This window comes from Oryx dammah, unplaced genomic scaffold (genome assembly GCF_014754425.2).
Source record: "Oryx dammah isolate SB20612 unplaced genomic scaffold, SCBI_Odam_1.1 HiC_scaffold_21, whole genome shotgun sequence".
NCBI lineage: Eukaryota > Metazoa > Chordata > Mammalia > Artiodactyla > Bovidae > Oryx > Oryx dammah.
This window is the reverse complement of record NW_024070205.1, coordinates 3,268,196-3,291,504: the sequence shown is the minus strand read 5'-3', so window position 1 is coordinate 3,291,504 and position 23,309 is coordinate 3,268,196. Positions and strand designations below refer to the sequence as shown.

Here is a 23,309-nt window from a genome sequence, read left to right as displayed (position 1 = left end):
AAAAAAAAAAAAAAAAAAAAAAAAAAAAAAGAAGGAATGATTGTAAAAATTGTGAAGATATATCTGGGCCTTCTCTGATGTTGTGGGCCGTGTTGGTCACTTCCAAGGCGTTTCCCTCTGTTTAGCTTCTGTTTGCTGGTCTCTTCAGGGTCTGAATTCCGTCCTGACACATGGGGGCGGTGGTGGACCCTTTTTTTTTTTTTTTTTTTTTTTATTAGGCTCACTAGTTCAGTCGCGCAGTGGGGAGGGGGGGATGCTGCAAACAAATAGCACTGTCGTGGGCACACAGCGTCTCAACCCCGCTGGACCTGTCTCCCCCCACGACGCACAAACCGCTCCGGCTCCACGGAGCTCAGCCAGGAACCCTCCGAGGCCGGCCCCAGGCTTCGCGCACCTCCCCGGTCCAAGCCGCTCGGTTTTGGCGCCCAGGTAACCCTCAGAGGCACAAACTTGTTTGGGACTGCGCTCTGCGCCGCTCTCGGGTCCGAGCAGCTCGGGAGCTTGGCGAGCGCGGGAGCTTGGCGGCGCGGTCGCCGGGACTTGTCCCCTTCTCTGTTTCTACTGCTCAGTTTTCTGGGTGTACTGCTGGCGCTCCTTGTGAGGCGGGTGGTGACTGTCCTGCATCCCCTGAAGTCTCAGCAAAGAAGACTGCCTCCCGCTTTTCAGGTAGTCTCTCCGGGGCTGCGATTGCCCCTTTCCAGCCCTTACAGCTCTGGCTGCCTGTCCCCGGTGGGGGATGGTCTGCAGCCGGCTATTTCCGTTCCGTCCTTTGTTCTATGTGCGGTCCTGGCGGGGTCTTATGTTCGCGCTTTTCGCGTGGTAGCTATCCCCCAGCCTGGTTTGCTCGCCCAAGTTCGTTCGCTCTGGTTACGCGTGGGGCGTTTCTGCCCGCTTCTTACCGAGCGCGGCAGCCCGCGGCTCCCGCGCTTCCCTGCCCTGCCCCCACTTGCTAGCGGCGGCTGCAGGCGTCTGCGCGGCTTTTCCGCTGGGAGAGTTACTGTTGGGCTCGTAATCTGTTGGTTTTAATTATTTATTCGTTTTTCCTTCCTGTTATGTTGCCCTCTGTGTTTCCAAGGCTCGCCTTAGACTCGGCAGGGAGAGTGTTTCCTTGTGTTTGGAAACCTCTCTTCTTAGAATTCCCTTCCCGGGACGGGCTTCCCTTCCCGGGACGGAGCTCCCTCCCCACCTCCTTTGTCTCTTTTCTCGTCTTTTATATTTTTTCCTACCTGGTTTTGAAGACAATGATCTGCTTTTTTGGTTGCCTGATGTCCTCTGCCTGCATTCAGAGGTTGTTTTGTGGAGTTTGCTCCGCGTTGAAATGATCTTTTGAGGAATTTGTGAGGGAGAAAGTGGTCTTCCCTTCCTATTCCTCCGCCATCTTAGGACCGCCCCCCCATTTTATTCTCTTGTCTTCTTTATATCCATGTAAGAGTTACTGTCACAAGATTCTATGGTTGGAGGTGAACCTCAGACCTAATTTACTCTTCTGCCTAATGCCTGTTACATATATTTGAGCCTTTTCTTAATATCACAAGTTATCAAGATTTTCCTGGCAGTACATCTTAGTTTTTACCACCTAACACTTTAGCTGACATATGTTAAAGCTTATTTAATGAATGTTCTCACCAGTATGCAGTTACGCTATATGTATTCTTTTTCTCTCTCTCTTTTCCTTTCTCCCGTACCTGCATGCATAGAAAATAGTTTTTTTTCTTTATGTTTTTCTTTTTTTTTCATTTTCCATTTGTTTCTTTTCAAAAAACTTTGACTGGAGGAGAATTGCTTGACAACGTTGCGTTCGTTTCCGCTCTGCGACGTGAATCAGCTGTGAGGATACATATATCCTCTTCTTGAGCCTCCATGCCCACCTGCTGTCCACCCTGTCCGTCATCACAGAGCACCCAGCTGAGCTCCCTGTGTTATATAGCAGCTCCCCACTAGCTATTTTATGTTTTTTTTTTTCCTTTTTTTTTTAAAGGGATGGGATTCTAGTAATCTTTTCCTTCATGTAAATTGGGAAAGGCAGGGAATGGAACAGGACTTCAGACAGGAATGCCTATCGTGGTCAGCAACTGTGGGTCTGTAGTTAGCGGAAATCATTTGAGGAAGGAGCAAGTAATTCTGTGATCCACATGTTTGTCAGTCTGACCCTTTCCTCAGATAGTCAGCTGACACCGACAAGATAAAGACGAAGCTTCCAAAGGTGCAGACCCCTGGACAGGGAGACCTAAGTTCTTGGAGGGGTCATGACAACATCAGCCCAGTCCATCCTTTTTGAAAAGCTGGTGGTGAGGCATGGAAAGGTGGGAAAAGCAAAGCTGAGACCTAGCCTGGGGTGGCAGAGCCGTGCCCATGGTGTGCTGGGCACCTTGCCCTCCCTGGGTTCCTTGCACAAGGTAACACCATGTATCTGTTGGATGGCTGTCCAGAATACCTCCAATAGGTTTTAGAGTTTTATGAAGAGGACTCAGTTTGATAGCACAGTTAGTCATTTCACATTTAAGAGAGCAGAGTGAAGAAGAGAGCGAAAGAGGACAGAGGCAAAGCCGAGATGAGCGTGGTGGCTCTGAGCGCGTTGACAAGCGAACAGAGTGCTTGGGCAGCTGATGCTGAACCATGTTCTCTCTCATCTAGGAAGCCTGTGCTCAGTACTGGGAGGAAGGAAAGCAAACCTACGGAGATGTGGAAGTTCACATGAAGGACACCAACAAATCTTCAGCGTATACCGTCCGTGCATTTGAACTGAGACATTCCAAGGTACACACTCAATTTCAGGAGTATGTGTCTTTGGTGTAATTGATCTGGTTGAAAAATTAAGATACATTGCTTTTTGAGAGCAAAGCAACTCTATATAATGCTTTCAGGATGAACTTTTTAAAATGATTTAAATGAAAGTAACTGGGAGGGGAAAGTAACAATCAACTTATCGAATGGGCTGAGTTTCTCCCTTGAATTCATGTTCCTTCCCCTGGTTTTAGAGGAAAGATCCACGAATGGTGTACCAGTACCAATTTAATAACTGGAATGGGGAAGAGCTGCCCGCAGAACCCAAAGAATTGGTCTTGATGATCCAGAATCTCAAACAAAAACTTCCCAAGAAGAATTCTCCCGAAGGGAATAAATATCACAGGAATGTGCCTCTTCTCATCCACTGCAGGTTGGTGGGGTTTCACGGGATATGTTCTAAAACCCACCGTCCTGCTTGACCTCTTGACCTCTTATTAAAGGCGATTTCTCCTAATAGTTAAAAATGCATGACTGCAGGGGAACACGTCTCTCCCACGTATTCCAACAGCACAACTATTGTGGAAATGCAGTAGAAATAACTATATTTTAGTGCAGGAATATTAGGTTATGAGTCCCTTAGTATCAGGGGTATTTAATCCCTGACTCAGTGCTGATGCTGAACCCAGAATGTCACCTGTCCTGAATGAATGAGTGAATGGAAGCATGCGTGGACAGATGGATGGATAGATGTTACATTTTATTTCTGCCTTTACAAGTGCGTCGAGCCACTCTACTAGTTGTCGTGGAATCCAGAGGACTGAATGTTTTGCCTCCAATACACATATCTTACTTATTAACTGAAATCTCATACTTAGCAACTTTGATTTGAAACCCATTACTTGACTCCCTAAATAGAGCCCCAAAGGCAAAGATTTTAATAATATACATAATAATACTTGATTTTATTGAATTTATGTTATGCAGACCCTTAAGTTTCATCTGTGATAGGTCTCCACCTTAAATAAGAGGTTTGAAAGAAGGATGCATGCTATAAACTATTTACATAAAATGTTACACTAAATTAGAAATTAAAATAGTAAAGATGAGAAATGTAAATCTAGTGAATTGCTTAAAAGAAATGAGGCTTTTTGAGAAAGCCTCATTATTATTATTAGAATTGCATATACTACAACCAAGCCCTTAAACAAGTACTACTTTTGGGCATTTATTTGAGTTTTCAAAGGTAAAATTTACATGGAAAGAAAACTAAAGAAGGAAAGTTTAGTATTTAAAACTGTATGTGTTTCTTAGGGGACAGATGAGTACCTACTGTACATTCCTTGGTTATTTACATCAAAAATCTTCCAATAATATTCTTTAAATTGAATTTTTATTATAATGTAACATGCCTCTCACAGTTTGATAAGTGATTTGGCTGCCCTCTCCTTAATGAGTAATTTCACTAGGTATCCTTTTTCTGTTGGTGCAGATTTGTTAACGTTTGTGAGGAAAAAAAAGCACTAGAGAGGCAGCAGAGAGGAGAGAAAGTACGTGGTTTAGTAATTTACAGTATATCAGGTCCAGTTTTTCTGGATTCATCACTTTCTAGCCATGCCTTTATCTTCCCTAAATTTCAGTATTTTCATCTATCAAATTGGCTTTATAATATGTGTCTTAACAACTTCATATATAAATTAAAGTGCATGGTAATTAGTAAAGTACTAAACAGGAGAAAGTATATTTTTAAAGTGTAAGTTTTTAAACTAAAGGACTGTTATATTCCCAGGTTGAGAAAGTTTGCATAAAACATGCATTTAGCAGGAACGTTCTGCTCTTAAGAGATGGGAATTAAATAATCACAGTAAACCTGAAGCAAAGAATGTATTCTTATCTCTGTCTTTTGATTTTTATCCCAATATCACTTTCTCCATAAACTGTAGCATTTTAAAAAATCTTTTTTTTTTCTTTTATAGAGATGGATCTCAGCAAACAGGAATATTTTGCGCGTTGTTCAACCTCTTGGATAGCGCTGACACAGAAGAGGTGATAGACGTGTTTCAAGCTGTGAAGTCGCTCCGCAGGGCTCGGCCAGGAATGGTCCCCACCTTCGTAAGTGTGCCACATCAACGCTTTTAGCGTGTTTTCCCTTTTTGCTTCCTCTCTCTCCTTCCACCCCTCCCCCTCCTCGCATCCTCTCCTTTCTGTTCCTTCTCTTCTATTTACTTTTCTAGTCTTCTCTTTTAAAATTGCATTTTACATGACGGTTCACATTGGATTGTTATCAGTATAAATAAGAGACCTAACGGGAGTTGGCCAGCGATACGTGGTGGTGGTTCATGAAGAACACTTTTTTATAAGCTCATGAATCCCCCCCACCCCTCCACTGCCAATCTTGAATCAGTTTGTGTTGCTGCACCACAAACCGCCCCGGCATTTAGGGCCTGAAGAAAGGTGACATTTATTATAGTTCAATCATCTGTTTGGTCAGTTGAATAGTCCTGCTGCTCACACCAGGCTCCGCCAGCCTGGACCAGGCTCCCTCGTGTGTCTGCTGTCGCTGGTGTATCCACTGGGAGTTGGCTTGTCCAAAGGGACCTTGAGTGCCCCTGGGCTGGCAGTTGGCTGGCATTTAGCTGTGGCAACAGGGGTGCGTGGATTGCATGTCTGTTCTGGTCCAGACGTGTTCCCATAAAGGCAGCAGAATTCTTGCAGAGTGAGACCCCTGAGGGCCCATGCTTGGGACTGGCATGTGTTTTCCTCTGCATTTTATTACCTGAACAGGTCACAAGGCCAGCTCAGGTGTAGGCGTGGGATAGACTCGCCTTTTGCCCAAAGGGCCTGCAAAGTCAGTTTCCTAAGAGGTGTGGATGCCACCGAAAGCAGGGTCTGGCTGCTCGCCACTCAGATGCAATAAAGAGGCTGGGCTGGTAGGAAGGAAAGTGTGCTTTATCTTGGAGGCTGGCACCTGGAGCAGCGGGGAGGTGGACGCCTAATCCAAAGCCAGCTCCCCCACTCCACTGACAATCAGCGGGCAACAGCTTTTATAGACTAAGGGTGGGGACTACATGCAAACACAGCACAGTCAGCTCTCACAGTCATCTTCAGGTTGGTCATCAGTGGTCTGACCAGCATCGTCTTGATCGTTTTAAGTGCCGTTAGTCTTCAGTTCCATGGCTGGTTTCTTCCCGTTTCTCTGAAGCCAATTCTCAGAATTGTGGCAGCTTTTGTTACGGCTACAATCCGGTTACCCTGTAGTTAACTTCTCCACCTGGTGGGGGTTTCACTGTCTGTAAGACGGCTCACAGGATATGGCTCGGAGTGTCATTGCAGCCCTTGAAGAGGAACTAAAGGTCCTTGACTATGCTTAATGACTAAACCATCATTATTTAGTCTCCTTTGCCTGTTCTTTGTTTCTCACTTCTCTGATTAAACTTCTTCTTTAACTAAGGTTTTTCCACAGACCAAGGGCAAACAGAGGACCGGGGTCCAGGGGGTGAGGACCACAGGCTCCTGCTCTGTTTCATGGGTACAGAGAGGCTGTTGAATGAGCATTGTCCTTATCAACCCAAGTTGTGTCCTAAGTGTAGTGACCACAGGTGATGGTCTGGGAGTCAGGCACTCATCACAATGCAGACTTAACCACTCACTCAAACACTGGCAGCTCTTACTTGTGCATGACCTTGACCTTACATGCATTGATGTTAAAAGTATACTGAGTGCCTGCTGTATGCTTTTGCCATTAAGAGACTCATTGTTTAGTGTGAGGAAAAGGCAGACCTCTGCTAAGCAATGCCATACGTGAAATGACAGAGAAATTATTAGGTGGTGCGGTGGTAGAGTCCGCCTGCAGTGCAGGAGATGCTAGAGACCTGGGTTTGATCCCTGGGTCAGGAAGATCCCCTGGAGAAGGACATGGCTACCCATTTCTTCTCCATTCCTGCTTATAAAATTCTGTGGACCAACGAGCTTGGTGGGCTACTGTCTATGGGGTCACAAAGAGTCGGACACGATTGAGTGACTGAAGACATGAGTGGAATGATGGAGAGATCACTAGAACATGAATGAGGGCACTGAATTTAACCTGAGGGGCTCAGACTGGCTTTCTGCAGACTCTGGACTGGATGCCAAGTGATATGTAGGCATGAATCAAAAAAATGGGCATCCAAGATGGGGTCCTTTGCAAAAGTTTAGGAACGAGATGCCCCCTTATGGCCTAAGAGGGGACCAAACACCGATTTGGTGTGGCTACAAGGTCAGTCCTGAAGACTGCCTTGCAGTCAGTCCTTCAGAACCCTAAGGAGAGTGAGTCATTTAAAACAATCTTTTTATGAAAACACACAGGAATAGTTTTCTGTTACCCAGGGTCTTCCACACATAAATGATTAAGTCTTGTTCATTTTCATCTGATGTTAACAGAAAAAAAGAAAAAAGGACATAACCTCTTTTGCGTAATCCCTGGCTTCTTCCCTTTGCTAGGAGCAATACCAATTCCTGTATGACGTCATTGCTAGCACCTATCCCGCCCAGAATGGACAAGTAAAGAAAAGCAAGCATCCAGAAGATAAGGTTGAAATCGATAACGAGGTGGACAAAGCTAAGTCGGATGCTAACTGCACAAGCCCCCCGGAGGCCCTGGAGAAGACTCCCGAAGGAGACAAAGAGGCTGGAGGCGCCAAACCCACGGAAGGTGCTGAGGAGCCGGAGCACGCCGCCAACGGCCCGGCGAGTCCCGTTTTAACTCAGAGTGCGTAGGAAAGAAGACGCGGGGCAGCTCCCATCCCCGGATTCAAGGTTGTTTCTGTTTTTCTAGAACCAGAGAGGCAAAATAGATACACAGTGGATTCATGAAGGGCATGGACTGGGGTTTGTGGGAAGCTTTTGTTTTACAACTGTAGAAAAATATTTAAGACAGTTTTGCTGAAGCATTTTTGTACAGTCTTGTGCTTATTTTAAGTTTTATCCATCTCTATCTTCCAGCAAGAAGTAGCTTGTTTGTAGTCTTTGTGTGTGTGTGTGTGTGTATGTGAAAGAGAAAGAGGTAGAAACAGACAGACCCAGGGGTTGAGTTAGAGGATGCTTTCAAGTAAATCTAAGTGCTCTGAGAAACTGCCATTTTGGTTTTGAAGAAAAATGACAGTATTTTATACTAGAAATACTAACTTCTCTCAAAGGTTCTATTTTTTAAAATCATAAATTGTGTGTGTGCTGCCAGTAAGGACATGTACATTTCTAGAATGACCTCAAGATGGCCTCCTTGTCCTGCTGAAATACATCTTATGATTTCCTATTTTACTTCCAGAATAGACATAAAAATAGAATGTGTGTACTACAGGAAAGTTAAGTAAATTAACATTTGGAAATCTTATATTCCATATGTTAGCATTTAGTCCAATATTTCAGGCTTATTTAATCTAATTTAAAATTTCAAGAAAGCCTATCTTGTTATCTTCATATGCTGTTTATAATTTTGAAGCATGGATTATTCTCACATGTATAATATGTGAAATTCATTGCTTGATACTTTTGACCCAAAACTATGTGTTTGCTACAGTTGAGCTTCAATAAACACCTTTAAATAAATGTAATGTGTATTCAATCCTTAGGACAAAAGTAGAGTCATTAGAATCTTATTTGTGCTAAGTATTTACACATGAAGCCTAACATGCCTATTTTTATGGAATAAGACATTGATGGGAGGTATATAATATCGCTCATGCATATTTTTCATCGTTAAGTTTGTTCTTGTCTTTCACTGAAATGAATTTACTTTGAATTTCTCAAATATTTAGACTACTTTTTTTACCATGAATTGGTAACAGCAACCACAATAAAATCCAACTATTATCTTTTCTTGTATATAATGTATCGTGTCACATGTTCGTATATGAACTATGTAAGCATGTATTAAAATATAGGCTTTTTGCAGTTAACATTTGTGTAACAACTTTATAGGTCTCATTTTATAAAAGATCTATAGTCTAATAATTGTTTGGGATCTGAAAAAATTCAAGAAAAGGTAACAAACAAAACCCTTTTTATTGACTTCCACATCAGTTTATTATATTAGTCACAAATGGCCTCTGAGTCGGCATGGTTTTATACATCTTCACTCTCTTGACTAAGTTCAAGTGTCTCAACTATGTATATTCAATTGGTTTCCATTCAACTCACATTTGTCTTACGTTCAGCCTTCTATTTCTTTTATTACTGTACACACAAAATTAGCAATCAATATTTACCTTATTTTATAGTACTGTGCCATTAACTTATGAGAAGTGAATTTTAGAATGAAGCAAGTTTCTAATTTACATTGTTTAGTTACTAATGAAACAAGAGGTTTTAGGAGTCAGCAGCTATGAGCTCCCGAAAGAAAGAAAACTGGCCTTCCCTTTTTCATTCAAACTCTGTACCTCAGTTTCTTTCATAGAAACTTGATCAGTTGCCATTTATACTACGGTATAGTTAAAATTTAGAGTTATTTATTTATTTATTTTTTTAGAGATTTCAGCTGCAAGTGACATCTTCAAAATGTGAATGTTGTGTGTTTAAATGTGTATTTTCCACTTGAGTCCATCCTTTTGAGAAGACACAAAATAAATTCTTAAATAATAGAGCAATAGTAATTTCTCTTATCAATAGTTTAACAGAAGCAAACTAGAAACATGTTTTTCTTCTGCACACGAGAAGGTGCAGTAAAGGACGAGCTGGGGGAGTGGTCCGACAGAAGGTTCATTGCTCCTAAGACATTAACATTTTACTATGAAAAATGAATCTTTGCAGACAAAAAGTATATATTTTAACATCTTTAAGCAAAGATAAAACTGTGTGAAATATTAGCTGAATGTCTTTGCAATGATACTTTTTTAAATGTAAGCTTTTAGCTTTTACTCAAAATTGTAATACTTAACAGGGCTTCCTTCACCAGTGGCTCAGACAGTGAAGAATCTGCCTGCATTGTGGGAGACCTAGATGGCTTTTAGAACTCTAATACTTACACAGTGATACTTTCATATCTATTTTTGTTCTTGCTAAAACATTGCATATGAAGCTTGTTATTTCTTATAATTAGAACTGATCTTTTAAATTTAGTTTTTAATTTACTCTGGAGATTTGTTATAAAATGTTCTCATAGCACTCTATTAGGTCCAAGAAAGTGGGTGGTAATTGCCCCTGCTAATTGCAACAAATCTCTTGATATAAAGACCTTCAAAACACACAACTTCAAAGGAAAAGACTATCTGTTAAAATGAGTAGAAAAGGCTATGCTTTCATTCTCTTATACACATTTTACACTTGGAAGGGTCTAAAGGTTCTTCAAAAGATATGCTCAAATTTGTGATTTTTTTTCATTTCCTATTTCAGGCGAAAAGATTTATTCTGCTAAATGTCCATTTTCTACAGTCCTTCTTTTGTAAAGTGGTTGCTCAGTCGTGCCTGACTTTTTGTGACCCCATGGACTATAGCTTGCCAGGCTCTTCTGTTCACGGATTTCCCCAGGCGAGAATACTGAAGTGGGTAGCGGTTCCCTTCTCCAGAGTATTTTCCCCACCCAGGGATCAAACTCAGGTCTTTTGCTTTGCAGGTGGATTCTTTACCATCTGAGTCAACAGGGAAGACCCTTCTTTTGCAAACCTCTTCACATGTTCTTGGATCAATACTAATCTAATCAAGGGGGTATACATCCTGTATCATTTCTAAATAAATAGAAATATTATTACTATGATAACATTTATTGAGGTATAATTCATGCGAGGCATTTTATTTATTTTATCTGCATTTGTTTCTCTAGATAAATTTTATGCTGCACATGCTCGTAATATCTCCATTTTATAGGTGAGGAGTTGAGTCTTAGAGAAGGTAGGTGCCTGGCTTGTTATAACACATTTGGCAAATAATAGACTCAGGGTTTAACCAGCTCTTCCTGACATCATAGTCTGTGTTTTGCCCTTCTGCCTTCCTGGGTATTAACTTTGTTCATGTGTTTTGAAAAATCAGTAGAAAAAACAGTCTAAACTTATTTGCTGTCTTTATCCCGTGATTAAAACAAAAACAAAAACAAAATCACGTGAAATGGCTCTCTCAACAACCCTGTACAATGTAGTAGGCTTAGCTGAACTCATAACATTGAAATTATTATCCAAAAACAAACACACTCTTAAACATCCCTGGGAAAGGATTGTCCTCATAACGCACATAAACAAAGATCACCTCATCACCGGAGTGAGTGCCAGGAAATAAAAGCCAACAATAAATCTCAAATGTCATTGTTCCATTGTCTCTCAGTTTGGTAATCAGAACAAGTTCTTACTGTTTAGATCACATTTCAGTATGTTTGTCAGACAACCCATCAATCAGTATTTGAAACATGTTAACAGAGCACCATAAAATGCAAACCACATTTATGGAGATTATGACTCATTCCCCATCTCTGGTGAGTGAGTTCAAGGGCACTTGGTTCTTCTGACCTGTTGCTGCTCAGTCACTAAGTTGTGTCCGTCTCTGTGACCCCATGGACTGCAGCAGGTCAGGTGTCTCTGTCCTTCACTATCTCCAGGAGTTTGCTTAAATTCATACCCATTGAGTTGGTGATACCATCCAACCATCTCATCCTCTGCCACTCCCTTCTCCTCCTGCCTAATCTTTTCCAGCATCAGGGTCTTTTCCAAAGACCATTTGATCCATCAGGGAAGCCCTGCCAATGACCTAGCTGTCCCCAAACTTAGGATACCAGGGATTTGGAAGTAGGCTTCCCGTGTAAAAGAACACAGAAATTTCCCTCTAGAAAAACCAGGGCTTTCTTGATTCATATGTTCCTTTTAACCATAATATAAGTGGGACCTCTGGGATGTTATATTTAATTTCCCTTGAGTGGAGAACTTGTTGGACTCGATAGAACTTCTTAGGTATAACAAACCCCACCAAGAGAGGCTGATAACCTGTCAAAGAATAAAAATATCCTCTTGAATTTTTATGGATTGCATGATGTTACCATGCTCACTCTGTAAGGTGGAGAGAAGGTTAGGCAGTAGGGAGGGAAAGAGTCTGTGCCTTGCCAATATTTCAGATGAAAGATGGGATGGAGTTGAGTTGCCCACAGAACTTGCCCCCATTTTTTAACATGGGCTCAAGGAAAGGGTTTCCTCAAGATGTGCTTAGATAACTGCAGATTGAGAATTTTTCCTGGCAATTAATAATTTACATTTTTCATTAGTTCAGACTAAATCATCCCTCATGAATTATGTTGCATGACTTTTTGTCACATGTTATGAGTTATAAAACAGAAAGTGGAGAATTGAATTAGTACATTTATAAGAAATTGACGAGTAGTAAATCCCTTTATAAGGGGGTCTCCATTTATATTTAATCATTTGCTCTCATTGCATGGACATTCTAAAGACAGGGATAGAAAACAGGATATGCAGAAGATTTAAAGCTAAAAGTTGGGTATTTGTCATAATTTTGGGGTAGTGTTGGGATGAACTGGGAGATTGGGATTGGTGTATAAAATAGATAACTGATAAAAATGAAATAGCTAAGTAAGGCACACCCACTGTATAGGACAAGGAGCCCCACTCAATTCCGGGGGCAGGAAGGAAATCTAAAACAGAGGGAATGTATGTGTATGTGTAGCCGATTTTGGAGAAAGCAATGGCACCCCACTCCAGTCCTCTTGCCTGGAAAATCCCATGGGCGGAGGAGCCTGGTAGGCTGAGGTCCATGGGGTCGCACAGAGTCGGACACGACTGAAGCGACTTAGCAGCAGCAGCGGCAGCAGCGGATTTACTTTGCTATGCAGTATAGACGAATACAACATTGCAAAACAACTGAAGTCCAATTAAGAAAATTATACAAAAATAAACGTGTAAAAAAACCCCTCACTCAACAGCTGTCTAGTACCTGCTTTGAGTTACTTTGGATTGACTCAGCAGACACTCTCCCAATGTTTCTCCTGCGTTATATTGGGTCTTCACAGACAATAGCAAAGAGCAGTTAGCTGGCTATGTAAGGTAATGCTCTGCCGAACATCTTAGCAATGGTTATTTTTACAACATTTTCTAAACCGTGTTTTTCTCCCTCTTACCCTGTTGTGTCCCTGAGGATGCACTCTGATGAGGTTACAAATCCTTAATAATCCATTAGACCTTTGTCCTAGGAGCTTCATCCTGACCTTCCTCCCACACTATTTGGAATGTCTAATAACCCTAAAGAACTCCCTCTTGGGGGACCCAAGTACGCCACCACCACCACACGCGACTGCAGTTAGTTCAACATCCAAGAAATACTTTGTCTCAACAGCTAGAGTCATGTGAATTACGAGAGAAAGTAGGTATCAGTGATATGAAAGCAGTACAGTTTCATCTGGATTTTTCAGTGTGTGTGCAAGGGTGTGGGTTTCCCTTAATATAGTCTAACGTTTCTCATCTGAGCTCACAGTTGGTTTTAGTTTTATAAAATGACTTCTTAAATGAAACAAGTTATTTCTGTAAATAAAACAGGCTTTGGCAGTATTCTCTTTGTTTAGAGTAGCATTAAATCATGGAAGTCAAATTTCCCTTTGATGAGAGTCAGTGGTAAATAAACTCTATTTGTTCTTGCAAGAAGTAGCAAAATATTTATTCACAATTTAAATACAAGAAGTTAAAAAAGGTCAAAATCAGTGACAAGTTTAGGCAAATTACTAAAATCTACTCTTTCTCTCTACAGATTTTTATAGTGTATTTTAATCCAATGCCCTGTAGTCATTCAGAGAACATGCGAATTTCAGAAATAAAATCAACTCTAAATTTATACAATGTTAAAGGAAGAGATTAATTTTATTTAGCATTGCAAGATGACATACTTTGTAAATTATTCATTACTTAACGTCATTCTACATTTACACATTTTTCATGTGGAGATTTACATATAAGATATCTTTCTAGGAATATTATCTGAGATTTGTGTTTTATGTAGCAGCTAAAATTATTACAAGTGCAAGACATGTTTTGATATGAATTTTTACAAGAGGAAAAAAAGAACTGGGAGTGGTCTGGGATTTCCAGGGAGAGCTCCGGTCCTCCTCCTCCTCTCCGTGCGTTCCCGTCACATGCTCGTCCGGAGCGTCACCAGCTCCTGCACCACCTTGGCCACCAGACCTCCTACCCTCAGTTCAGTTCAGTTCAGTCACTCAGTCGTGTCTGACTCTTTGCAACCCCACGGACTGCAGCACACCAGGCTTCCCTGTCGATCACCAAGTCCCGGAGCTTGCTTAAATTCATGTCCATCAGGTCAGTGATGCCATCCAACCATCTCATCCTCTGTCATCCCCTTCTCCTCCTGCCTTCAATCTTTCCCAGCATCAGGGTTCCCCCCCCCCCCCCCCGAGGAATCAGTTCTTCTCATCAGGTGGCCAAAGTATTGGAGTTTCAGCTTCAGCATCAGTTCTTCCAATGAACATTCAGGACTGACTTCCTTTAGGATGGACTGGTTGGATCTCCTTGGGACTCTCAAGAGAATCCTCCAACACCACAGTTCAAAAGCATCTATTCTTCGGCGCTCAGCTTTTTTATTGTCTAACTCTCACATCCAGGAATACGTGACTATTGGAAAAACCACAGCTTTGACTAGACGGACCCTTGTTGGCACAGTAATGTCCCTGCTTTTTAATATGCTGGCTAGGTTGCTCATAGCTTTTCTTCCAAGGAGCAAGAGTCTTTTAATTTCAGACCTCCTACCCTACTGACAATTAACTCTGAATTGGTCCAATTTCTCCTATCTCTGTTCCCACTTCCATTCTTGCAACTTCTCAGCTTAGAACTACTATTACTTTTAAAAGCTTATCATCAACAGTGTAGGAGGGTTCCCTTCTTCTCCACCCTCTTCAGTATTTATTACTTGTAGACTTCCTGATGAAGGCCATTCTGATGGGTATGTGGTGGTACTTCTTTGTGGTTTGATTTCCATTTCTCCAATGATTAGAGATGTAAATTGGTACAGCCACTATAGAGAGCAGCGTGGAGCTTTCTTAAACAGTTGAAAACAGAGTTCCCATATGATCCTGCAATCTCACTCCTGGCCATATGTCCAGAGAAAACCATCCTTCAAAAAGATACATACACACCAGTGTTCATTGTGGCATTATTTACAATAGCCAAGACATGGAAGCAACAACCTGAACAACCGTCGACAGAGGAAAGGATGAGAAAGATGCGGTATAGGGCTGCCCTGGGGGCTCAGGGTAAAGACTCTGGCTGGCAATGCAGGAGACATGGATTCAATCCCTGATCGGGAAGATCTCCCACGCCATGGAGCAACGAAGCCTGTTCACCACAGCGGCTGAGACTGTGCTCCAGAACCCAGGAGCTGCAGCTTTGGAGCCCACAGGCCGGAAGCCCACAGAGCCTGTGCTCTATAGCGAGAGGAGCCAGGGCAGGAGAAGCCAGCACATCACAGCTGGAGAGCGGCCCCCAGCTGCCTCTAGAGAAAGGCTCATGCGGCGAGGAAGACCCAGCACAGCCAAAAGCTCAAGAAAAACTTGAAAAAAGAGACGTGGTACCTAACATAGATGATGGAATACTACTCAGCCGTATGAAGAGAATGAAATAAAGATGATCATACTAAGTGAAGTAAGTCAGACAAAGACAAATACCTATGACATCGTTTAAAGGGGGAACCTAAAAAATAATACAAATGTACTTACGTGAAGAGCTGACTCATTGGAAAAGACTCTGATGCTGGGAGGGATTGGGGGCAGGAGGAGAAGGGGACGACCCAGGATGAGATGGCTGGATGGCATCACGGACTCGATGGACATGGGTCTGAGTGAACTCCGGGAGTTGGTGATGGACAGGGAGGCCTGGCGTGCTGCGATTCATGGGGTCGCAAAGAGTCGGACATGGCTGAGCGACTGAACTGAACTGAACTGAACTTATATACAAAACAGGAAATAGACCCACAGACATAGAAAACAAACTTATGGTTACAAAAGGGGAAAGGTGGAGAATTGAATCGCAGCACGCCAGGCCTCCTGCCCATCACCAACTCCCAGAGTTCACTCAGACCCATGTCCATTGAGTCCATGATGCCATCCAGCCATCTCATCCTCTGTCATCCCCTTCTCCTCCCCCATGGCAAAGAAATGCAAAAAAGCAAAATGGCTGTCTGGGGAGGCCTTACAAATAGCTGTGAAAGGAAGAGAGGCAAAAAGCAAAGGAGAAAAGGAAAGATATAAGCATCTGAATGCAGAGTTCCAAAGAATAGCAAGAAGAGATAAGAAAGCCTTCTTCAGCAATCAATGCAAAGAAATAGAGGAAAACAACAGATTGGGAAAGACTAGAGATCTCTTCAAGAAAATTAGAGATACCAAGGGAATATTTCATGCAAAGATGGGCTCGATAAAGGACAGAAATGGTCTGGACCTAACAGAAGCAGAAGATATTAAGAAGAGGTGGCAAGAATACACAAGAGAACTATACAAAAAAGATCTTCACGACCCAGATAATCATGATGATGTGTTCACTAATCTAGAGCCAGACATCTTGGAATGTGAAGTCAAGTGGGCCTTAGAAAGCATCACACGAACAAAGCTAGTGGAGGTGATGGAATTCCAGTGGAGCTATTTCAAATCCTGAAAGATGATGCTGTGAAAGTGCTGCACTCAATAGGCCAGCAAATGTGGAAAACTCAGCAGTGGCCACAGGACTGGAAAAGGTCCGTTTTCATTCCAATTCCAAAGAAAGGCAATGCCAAAGAATGCTCAAACTACCACACAATTGCACTCATCTCACATGCTAGTAAAGTAATGCTCACAATTCTCCAAGCCAGGCTTCAGCAATACGTGAACCGTGAACTCCCTGATGTTCAAGCTGGTTTTAGAAAAGGCAGAGGAACCAGAGATCAAATTGCCAACATCCGCTGGATCATGGAAAAAGCAAGAGAGTTCCAGAGAAACATCTATTTCTGCTTTATTGACTATGCCAAAGCCTTTGACTGTGTGGATCACAATAAACTGTGGACAATTCTGAAAGAGATGGGACTACTAGACCACCTAACCTGCCTCTTGAGAAATCTGTATGCAGGTCAGGAAGCAACAGTTGGAACTGGACATGGAACAACAGACTGGTTCCAAATAGGAAAAGGAGTGCGTCAAGGCTGTATATTGTCACCCTGCTTATTTAACTTCTGCGCAGAGTACATCATGAGAAATGCTGGACTGGAAGAAACACAAGCTGGAATCAAGATTGCCAGGAGAAATATCAGTCACCTCAGATATGCAGATGATACCACCCTTATGGCAGAAAGTGAAGAGGAGCTAAAAAGCCTCTTGATGAAAGTGAAAGAGGAGAGCAAAAAAGTTGGCTTAAAGCTCAACATTCAGAAAACGAAGATCATGGCATTTGGTCCCATCACTTCATGGGAAATAGATGGGGAAACAGTGGAAACAGTGTCAGACTTTATTTTGGGGGGCTCCAAAATCACTGCAGATGGTGACTGCAGCCATGAAATTAAAAGACGCTTCCTCCTTGGAAGAAAAGTTATGACCAACCTAGATAGTATATTCAAAAGCAGAGACATTACTTTGCCGACTAAGGTCCGTCTAGTTAAGGCTATGGTTTTTCCAGTGGTCATGTATGGATGTGAGAGTTGGACTGTGAAGAAGGTTGAGCACCGAAGAATTGATGCTTTTGAACTGTGGTGTTGGAGAAGACTCTTGGGGGTCCCTTGGACTGCAAGGAGATCCAACCAGTCCATTCTGAAGGAGATCAACCCTGGGATTTCTTTGGAAGGAATGATGCTAAAGCTGAAGCTCCAGTACTTTGGACACCTCATGTGAAGAGATGACTCATTGGAAAAGACTCTGATGCTGGGAGGGATTGGGGGCAGGAGCAGAAGGGGACAGCCGAGGATGAGATGGCTGGATGGCATCACTGACTCGATGGACGTGAACTCTGGGAGATGGTGATGGACAGGGAGGCCTGGCGTGCTGCGATTCATGGGGTCACAGAGTCGGACACAACTGAGCGACTGAACTGAACTGAACTGAACTTGGGATTAATATATATAAACCAATACGTATCAAATAGGTAACCAACAAGGACCTACTGTATAGCACAAGGAGCTATACTCAAAATCTTGTAATAATTTATAAAGGAAAACAATCTGAAATATACTTTCCATTAGAAGTTATCCAGTGAGATGTATCTTGACATCATTTATCAATGTCTTTGCCCCATTGTATGTTCTTGGTACATTTTCATAGATTATTGCTCAGTCACTAAGTCCTGTCTGACGCTTTGCCACCCCATGGACTACAGCACCTGAGGTGCCTCTGTCCTTCTCCATCTCCTGGAGTCTACTCAAATTCATGTCCTTTGAGTCAGTGATGCCCTCCAGCCATCTCATCCTCTGTCGTCCCCTTCTCCTCCCGCCCTCAATATTTCCCAGCATCAGGGTACTTTCCAATGATTCAGCTGTTCGCATGAAGTGGCCAGAGTAGTGGAGCTTTAGCTTCAGCATCAGTCCTTTCAATGAATATTCAGGATTGTCATAGATTAACTGACTGTATATGAGGGGGCTTAATTTGGGGCTCTCTGCACTTCCAACTTTTATATTTAGATTTTACTTTGTCATGATTTTTTTCATGAACTGTGTCTTTGAATTTTTCTTCCAGACATTTGATTTCTTTCAGGGACATTTTCTCATATTTCTACATCTGTTAGATTCCTTCTGATTTTTTTTTTTTTAGGCATTTCTCTTTCATTTCCAGTGCTGTCACTTCTGGGAAGTCTAATCCTACTTGATTTCTGATGGAGGTTTCTTGTTTTCCTTCCTGAGATATTTTAGGATCTATTATTCACCATAAGGTTTTGTTTTGTTTCTTTTTAATGTTACTCTTTTAGTCACTTGTGAGACCTCTTCATGTGGAAACTAATATTTTCCAGTTTGGGGAAATTCCCCTAAATTTTATCTCTGATGATCTCTTTCCTCTTTTAATCCTCAGTCTCCAGATCTCTCTCTCTCTTTTCCTCCCCCATCTCATTTTCTTCTTTATATGTGTGTGAGGGGAGGTAAAGATTACATTTGTTTTTATATTGAACTTCTTAATTCTCAAATTTTTTTTCATTTATTTTAAGCAAAATAAAACATCATTTTTTTGATCTCCTCTCTGAGTCTTCAACTTCATTTTCTACCTTACATTGATTATTCCTTCTAAAATATAATTTTATTAATAAGAACTTTTATTAATTGATTAGTTAGTTTATTCTCAGGATCTCCATTTTTAATCGCCTCATGCTGATGCTTTATGATGGGAACCATTCTCTGAGCATATTAATTCCCATTTTGTCCTATCCCTGGTATTGTCTATGTTCGGTCTACATTTCCTTTGCTCAGCTATAGACTTTTGTCCTTTCTTGGTGATCTAGGAAGTTCTTATCACAGACTGGTGAACTTCTCTATGCCTTTAAGACGCATCCCAAATATCACTAAATCTCTAGGTACCTTCTTACCGCTTCAGTTAGACTTCATCACCCCTTCACCTCACTCTCCTTGCACAGTCTCTAGAACTCTACTGTGGTTTTCGTCGATGTCATATTCCATGATGACTATTATCCAAGTGTCTCAGGAAACTCAGCTGCTCAAAATCAAGAACTATGTCAGAATTTATTTGTATATCCTTTCTGTAGAAGCTTCTAGTAGCAGGAACCCTGGAGGGTCACTCAACGTGTTTTAATGCGGTCAGTCACCTCTCCAGTTTCTTCTGCACAGACATACTTTTATTACCCTTTGCTTTACTGCTCTTTACAAATGCTTCCTTGTTTGCACACTGAAGGTTCGCGGCAAACCTGGCTTGTCAGGTGATGGCTTTCTTTTTAAATTAATAAAGTACTTTTACTTAAGAAATTTACACTTTTAAAGACGTAATGATGTGCACACTTGGTCGGCTACACTACCCTATAAGCATGCTTTCATGTGCGCTGGGAAACCAACAGATGAACGTGACTCCCTTCAGTAAGACGTTCCCTTTATGCAGTGGTCTGGACCTGAAACCATGATATCCCCGAGATCTGCCCAAGGAAATGTATGCTATGCTGCACGTGCTAAGTTGCTTCAGTTGTGCCCAACTCTCTGTGGCCCCGTGGACTGTAGGCCGCCAGGCTCCTCTGTCCACGGGATTCTCCAGGAAGGAATACTGGAGTGAGTTGCCATTTCCTCCTCCAGGGCGTCTTCCCGACCCAGGGATCGAACCCGCGTCTCTCATGCTTCCTGCACTGGCAGGCGGGCTCTTCGCCACCAGTGCCTCCTGGGGAGCCGCCTCAAGGAAAACATCGACTTGATGAGGGTGATGCAACAGATGATGCTTACCTTTATCACCGTGTTTTCTCTCCAAGTCACCACCTTGAGGAGCAAAAGTTGTGCCGTTCTCCCCAGCATCGGGCACGTGCCCCCGTGGGCAATAGACCACGCTCTTTGTGGCGTCCTTTCGTTTCTGCGTCTTGACGTCATCAGGACTCACCTTGACGGAGCTCATGCCCCAGTGAGTTTGTCGCTTGTCTTTCGAGCGCCTGATACGTGGTAGGCTCCGTGCTGTGCTGCGCCTGCTTGTGCAGTGGTGTCTGACTCTTTGTGACCCCATGGACTGTAGCCCGCCAGGTTCCTGTGTCCATGGGACTCTCCAGGCAAGAATACTGGAGTGGGTTGCCATGCCCTTCTCCAGGGGATCTTCCAGACCCAGGAATTGAACCAGGGTCTCCTGCAATGCAGGCAGGTTTGTTACCAGCTGAGCTACCAGGGAAGCCCATGGTAGCCTCTGGGGGCATCCTAATGAAAGTGCTATTAACTGGAAGGAAGCAAATTTGTGGGTGCCTTTGTGGTCGGCCACAAACCCCTGCAGAGAGTGGAGCTAACTGCTCGTGCTACACTGAGCCTGCAGCCTGGGAAGGTCTTCCTGCCATCAAACAGGAAGGGGAGGTTTCCCTGGGACAATTCAGATAGGCACTCGGGTAGGACGGAGTAGCAGGAATCTCAAGGATACTCAGCATCGCCCTTGGAGGCTCTTGGGTAGATACTGTAGTCTTGGAGAGAAACGTTTGGGTCTAAGACCTGTCTCCCTGGTTTTCTTACTTCACCTAAAATTAACTTCACACTCTACCTGCTGTGTTTTAAGATAAGAAATGGGGTTGCTTTGAAGCAGCTAATGAAAAACAGTGACCCAGAAGAATTAATGGGAGGGGTGTTTTTCCCATCAGACTTGTGCAAAAATGAACATGTGATTAAATTTCATTTGGGTGCATGTTTAGCAATTCCACTTTATCTGACTAAATAGCTATTATCATTGTAGTGCGATATAGAAGCCAAATCATTCAATGCATCATGAATTTTACAGGGTCTCTGTGAAGTGGTTTTATTACTGAACAGGCATTTAAAACATGGGTGACTTCTTTTTCCATGAGAATCTGTGTTTTTAATAAATGAAGCATTAATGCATGTGAAATAGTTCATTTTTATACAAATGCAAATAACCTTCCAAATAAGTAAAATTTACCAACGAAGAGCATTTTTGGGGGGTATTATTACAAAAGAGAAGCTTTTAACCTTTTTTTCCATTGTGTGTAGCTCCTGAGCACTGGGCTTATTACAGAGAGCTAAGCAAATATTCTGTTCCAATTTTAGTAAAATAGTCATAGTTCAATGATCAAAATAGTCATATTTCAACAGTAATTCTTAATGGATGACTGACTCAAAGAGTATCATTAATTTATTAATTTATAAGTAAAACTGGTGTTTATACCTTTAAAAATCATACCATCATTAAAGAAAATGTGAAGATTACCAAAGACATACAGCTGTGGGTTCATAATAAATGAAATGTGGAAATTCTTCATTTTTTTATACATTCACTTGATAAAAATTGTCTTAAAATATTTTAAAAATTAAGATTTAAAATTCTTAGACTTAAATAGTACCAACCTCAATCAACTGTAACCTAAAGTGTCAGAGGAAATACATCCCTATACACCCCCCTGGGAAGTGCAGCTTCCCTGGACTGGCAGCCTGTGTCTCAGTCCAATAAGCCCTTCTAACCCTTGCTTTGTAAGAACTAGCAAATGTTTTGATAAAGCTTATTTAAAATAGAAAACCAACAAGGACCTACAGCATATCACAGGGAACTCTGCTCAATACTTTGTAATAACCTAAATGGAAAAATAATTAAAAAAAATAGATCATATATGTATATAACTGAACCACTTTGCAGCATACCTGAAATATTGTTAATCAACTATGCTCCAAAATGAAATAAAATTGAAATCTAAAAACCAAATACCAATAAGCAAAACTTTTGCCAGATTGGGACTTCCCTGGTCATCCAGTGGCTGAGATTTCTCCCTCCAATTCAGGGAGTGCAATTTCCATCCCTGGTCAGGTAGCAAAGATCTCACATGCCTCATAGCCAAAAAACCCAAAAACATCAAACAGAAGCAAAATTGTAACAAATTCAATAAAGACTTTATAAACGGTCCACATTAAAAAAAAAAAACCTTAACAACAAAATAAGCTTTTGTCAACCAGATAAACATGAAAAAATAGACATCATGTAATGCTCAAAAATAAATAAATAAATGAAAGCTCTTATAAACAAATGAAACATGTATGAATTCAGTGGGATTTCTATGCTAGGGTGAGAAAACCAGACAAATAAGGCATGCAACTACTCTATATTTTTTTTTTTATCACTCTAAGAGGAATGTTAATTTATTAGTGAAACAACATATCAAAATATTCAGTGTTTAAATTTGGACTTCCCCACACTTTTTAAAAAAATCATTAACTTATTTTTAAGCTCCAACTTATTTCTTTGATGAAGACTAAATTACTACTTTAAAAATAATTTTAAAAATTAATTCTACAGAAATAATTAATTCTCTGAGTAAAAGAAAAAAAAAAGTCTTTGGAGACTCCATTTTTAGGATACTTTTTCAACCAAAATAGATATTTCTTTTCTGAGTGAGTGGTGAATAAAAACAAATTTAATAAAATATATGCTCTATTTTTCCTGATTTGTGCTCATATTTTCTTATTAGCTAATGCTGAACGTTAAATCTCATAGGGATGATTTGTCGTCTGGATAATTTTTTCACACTGGGGTGTTTTTGCGTGGATGTGCTTGAATGCTTTTCCTCGTCTTCTTGTGCCAAGTAGAATGACCAGCAGGTTGTGCTAAAGCCTTTGCAATGGTCTTACTCTGCTGGAGGCTAGGGCGGAGAGGGGTGGACAGCGTCTAAATGCTACAACCTTATATGGGCTTCCCTGGTGGCTTGGATGGTAAAGAATCTGCCTGCAATGAGGTCCCTGGGGTCTCGAAGATCCTCTGGAGAAGGGACTGGTAACCTACTCCAGTAGTCTGGCCTGGAGAATCCCATGGACAGAGGAGCCTGGTGGGCTACAGGCTGTGGGACTGCAAAGAGTCAGACACGACTGAGCAATTGACACACTTCTGTGTTATGTCAGTAAAAGCAATGGCATATTCAGACAGGCCCGCTCTCCAGGCTCCCACGTGCATGCTGGCATTGCGTCGGTAGGCTCACTCACTCTTGGGAATGGTA

General features: G+C 41.8%; 1 protein-coding gene across 1 annotated transcript in view; it reads left to right on the top strand.

Moving 5' to 3' along the window:
• PTPRC (protein tyrosine phosphatase receptor type C) overlaps positions 1 to 8,329 on the top strand; it is a 141,625-nt gene extending 133,296 nt beyond the window's left edge. The window contains exons 23-26 of the mRNA XM_040263779.1: positions 2,635 to 2,757; positions 2,979 to 3,157; positions 4,701 to 4,836; positions 7,204 to 8,329. Of these exons, the coding sequence (XP_040119713.1) occupies positions 2,635 to 2,757; positions 2,979 to 3,157; positions 4,701 to 4,836; positions 7,204 to 7,479 (714 nt within the window). The 3' untranslated portion in view covers positions 7,480 to 8,329. The remainder of the gene's footprint in view (positions 1 to 2,634; positions 2,758 to 2,978; positions 3,158 to 4,700; positions 4,837 to 7,203) is intronic.
• Positions 8,330 to 23,309: the final 14,980 nt, after the last annotated feature.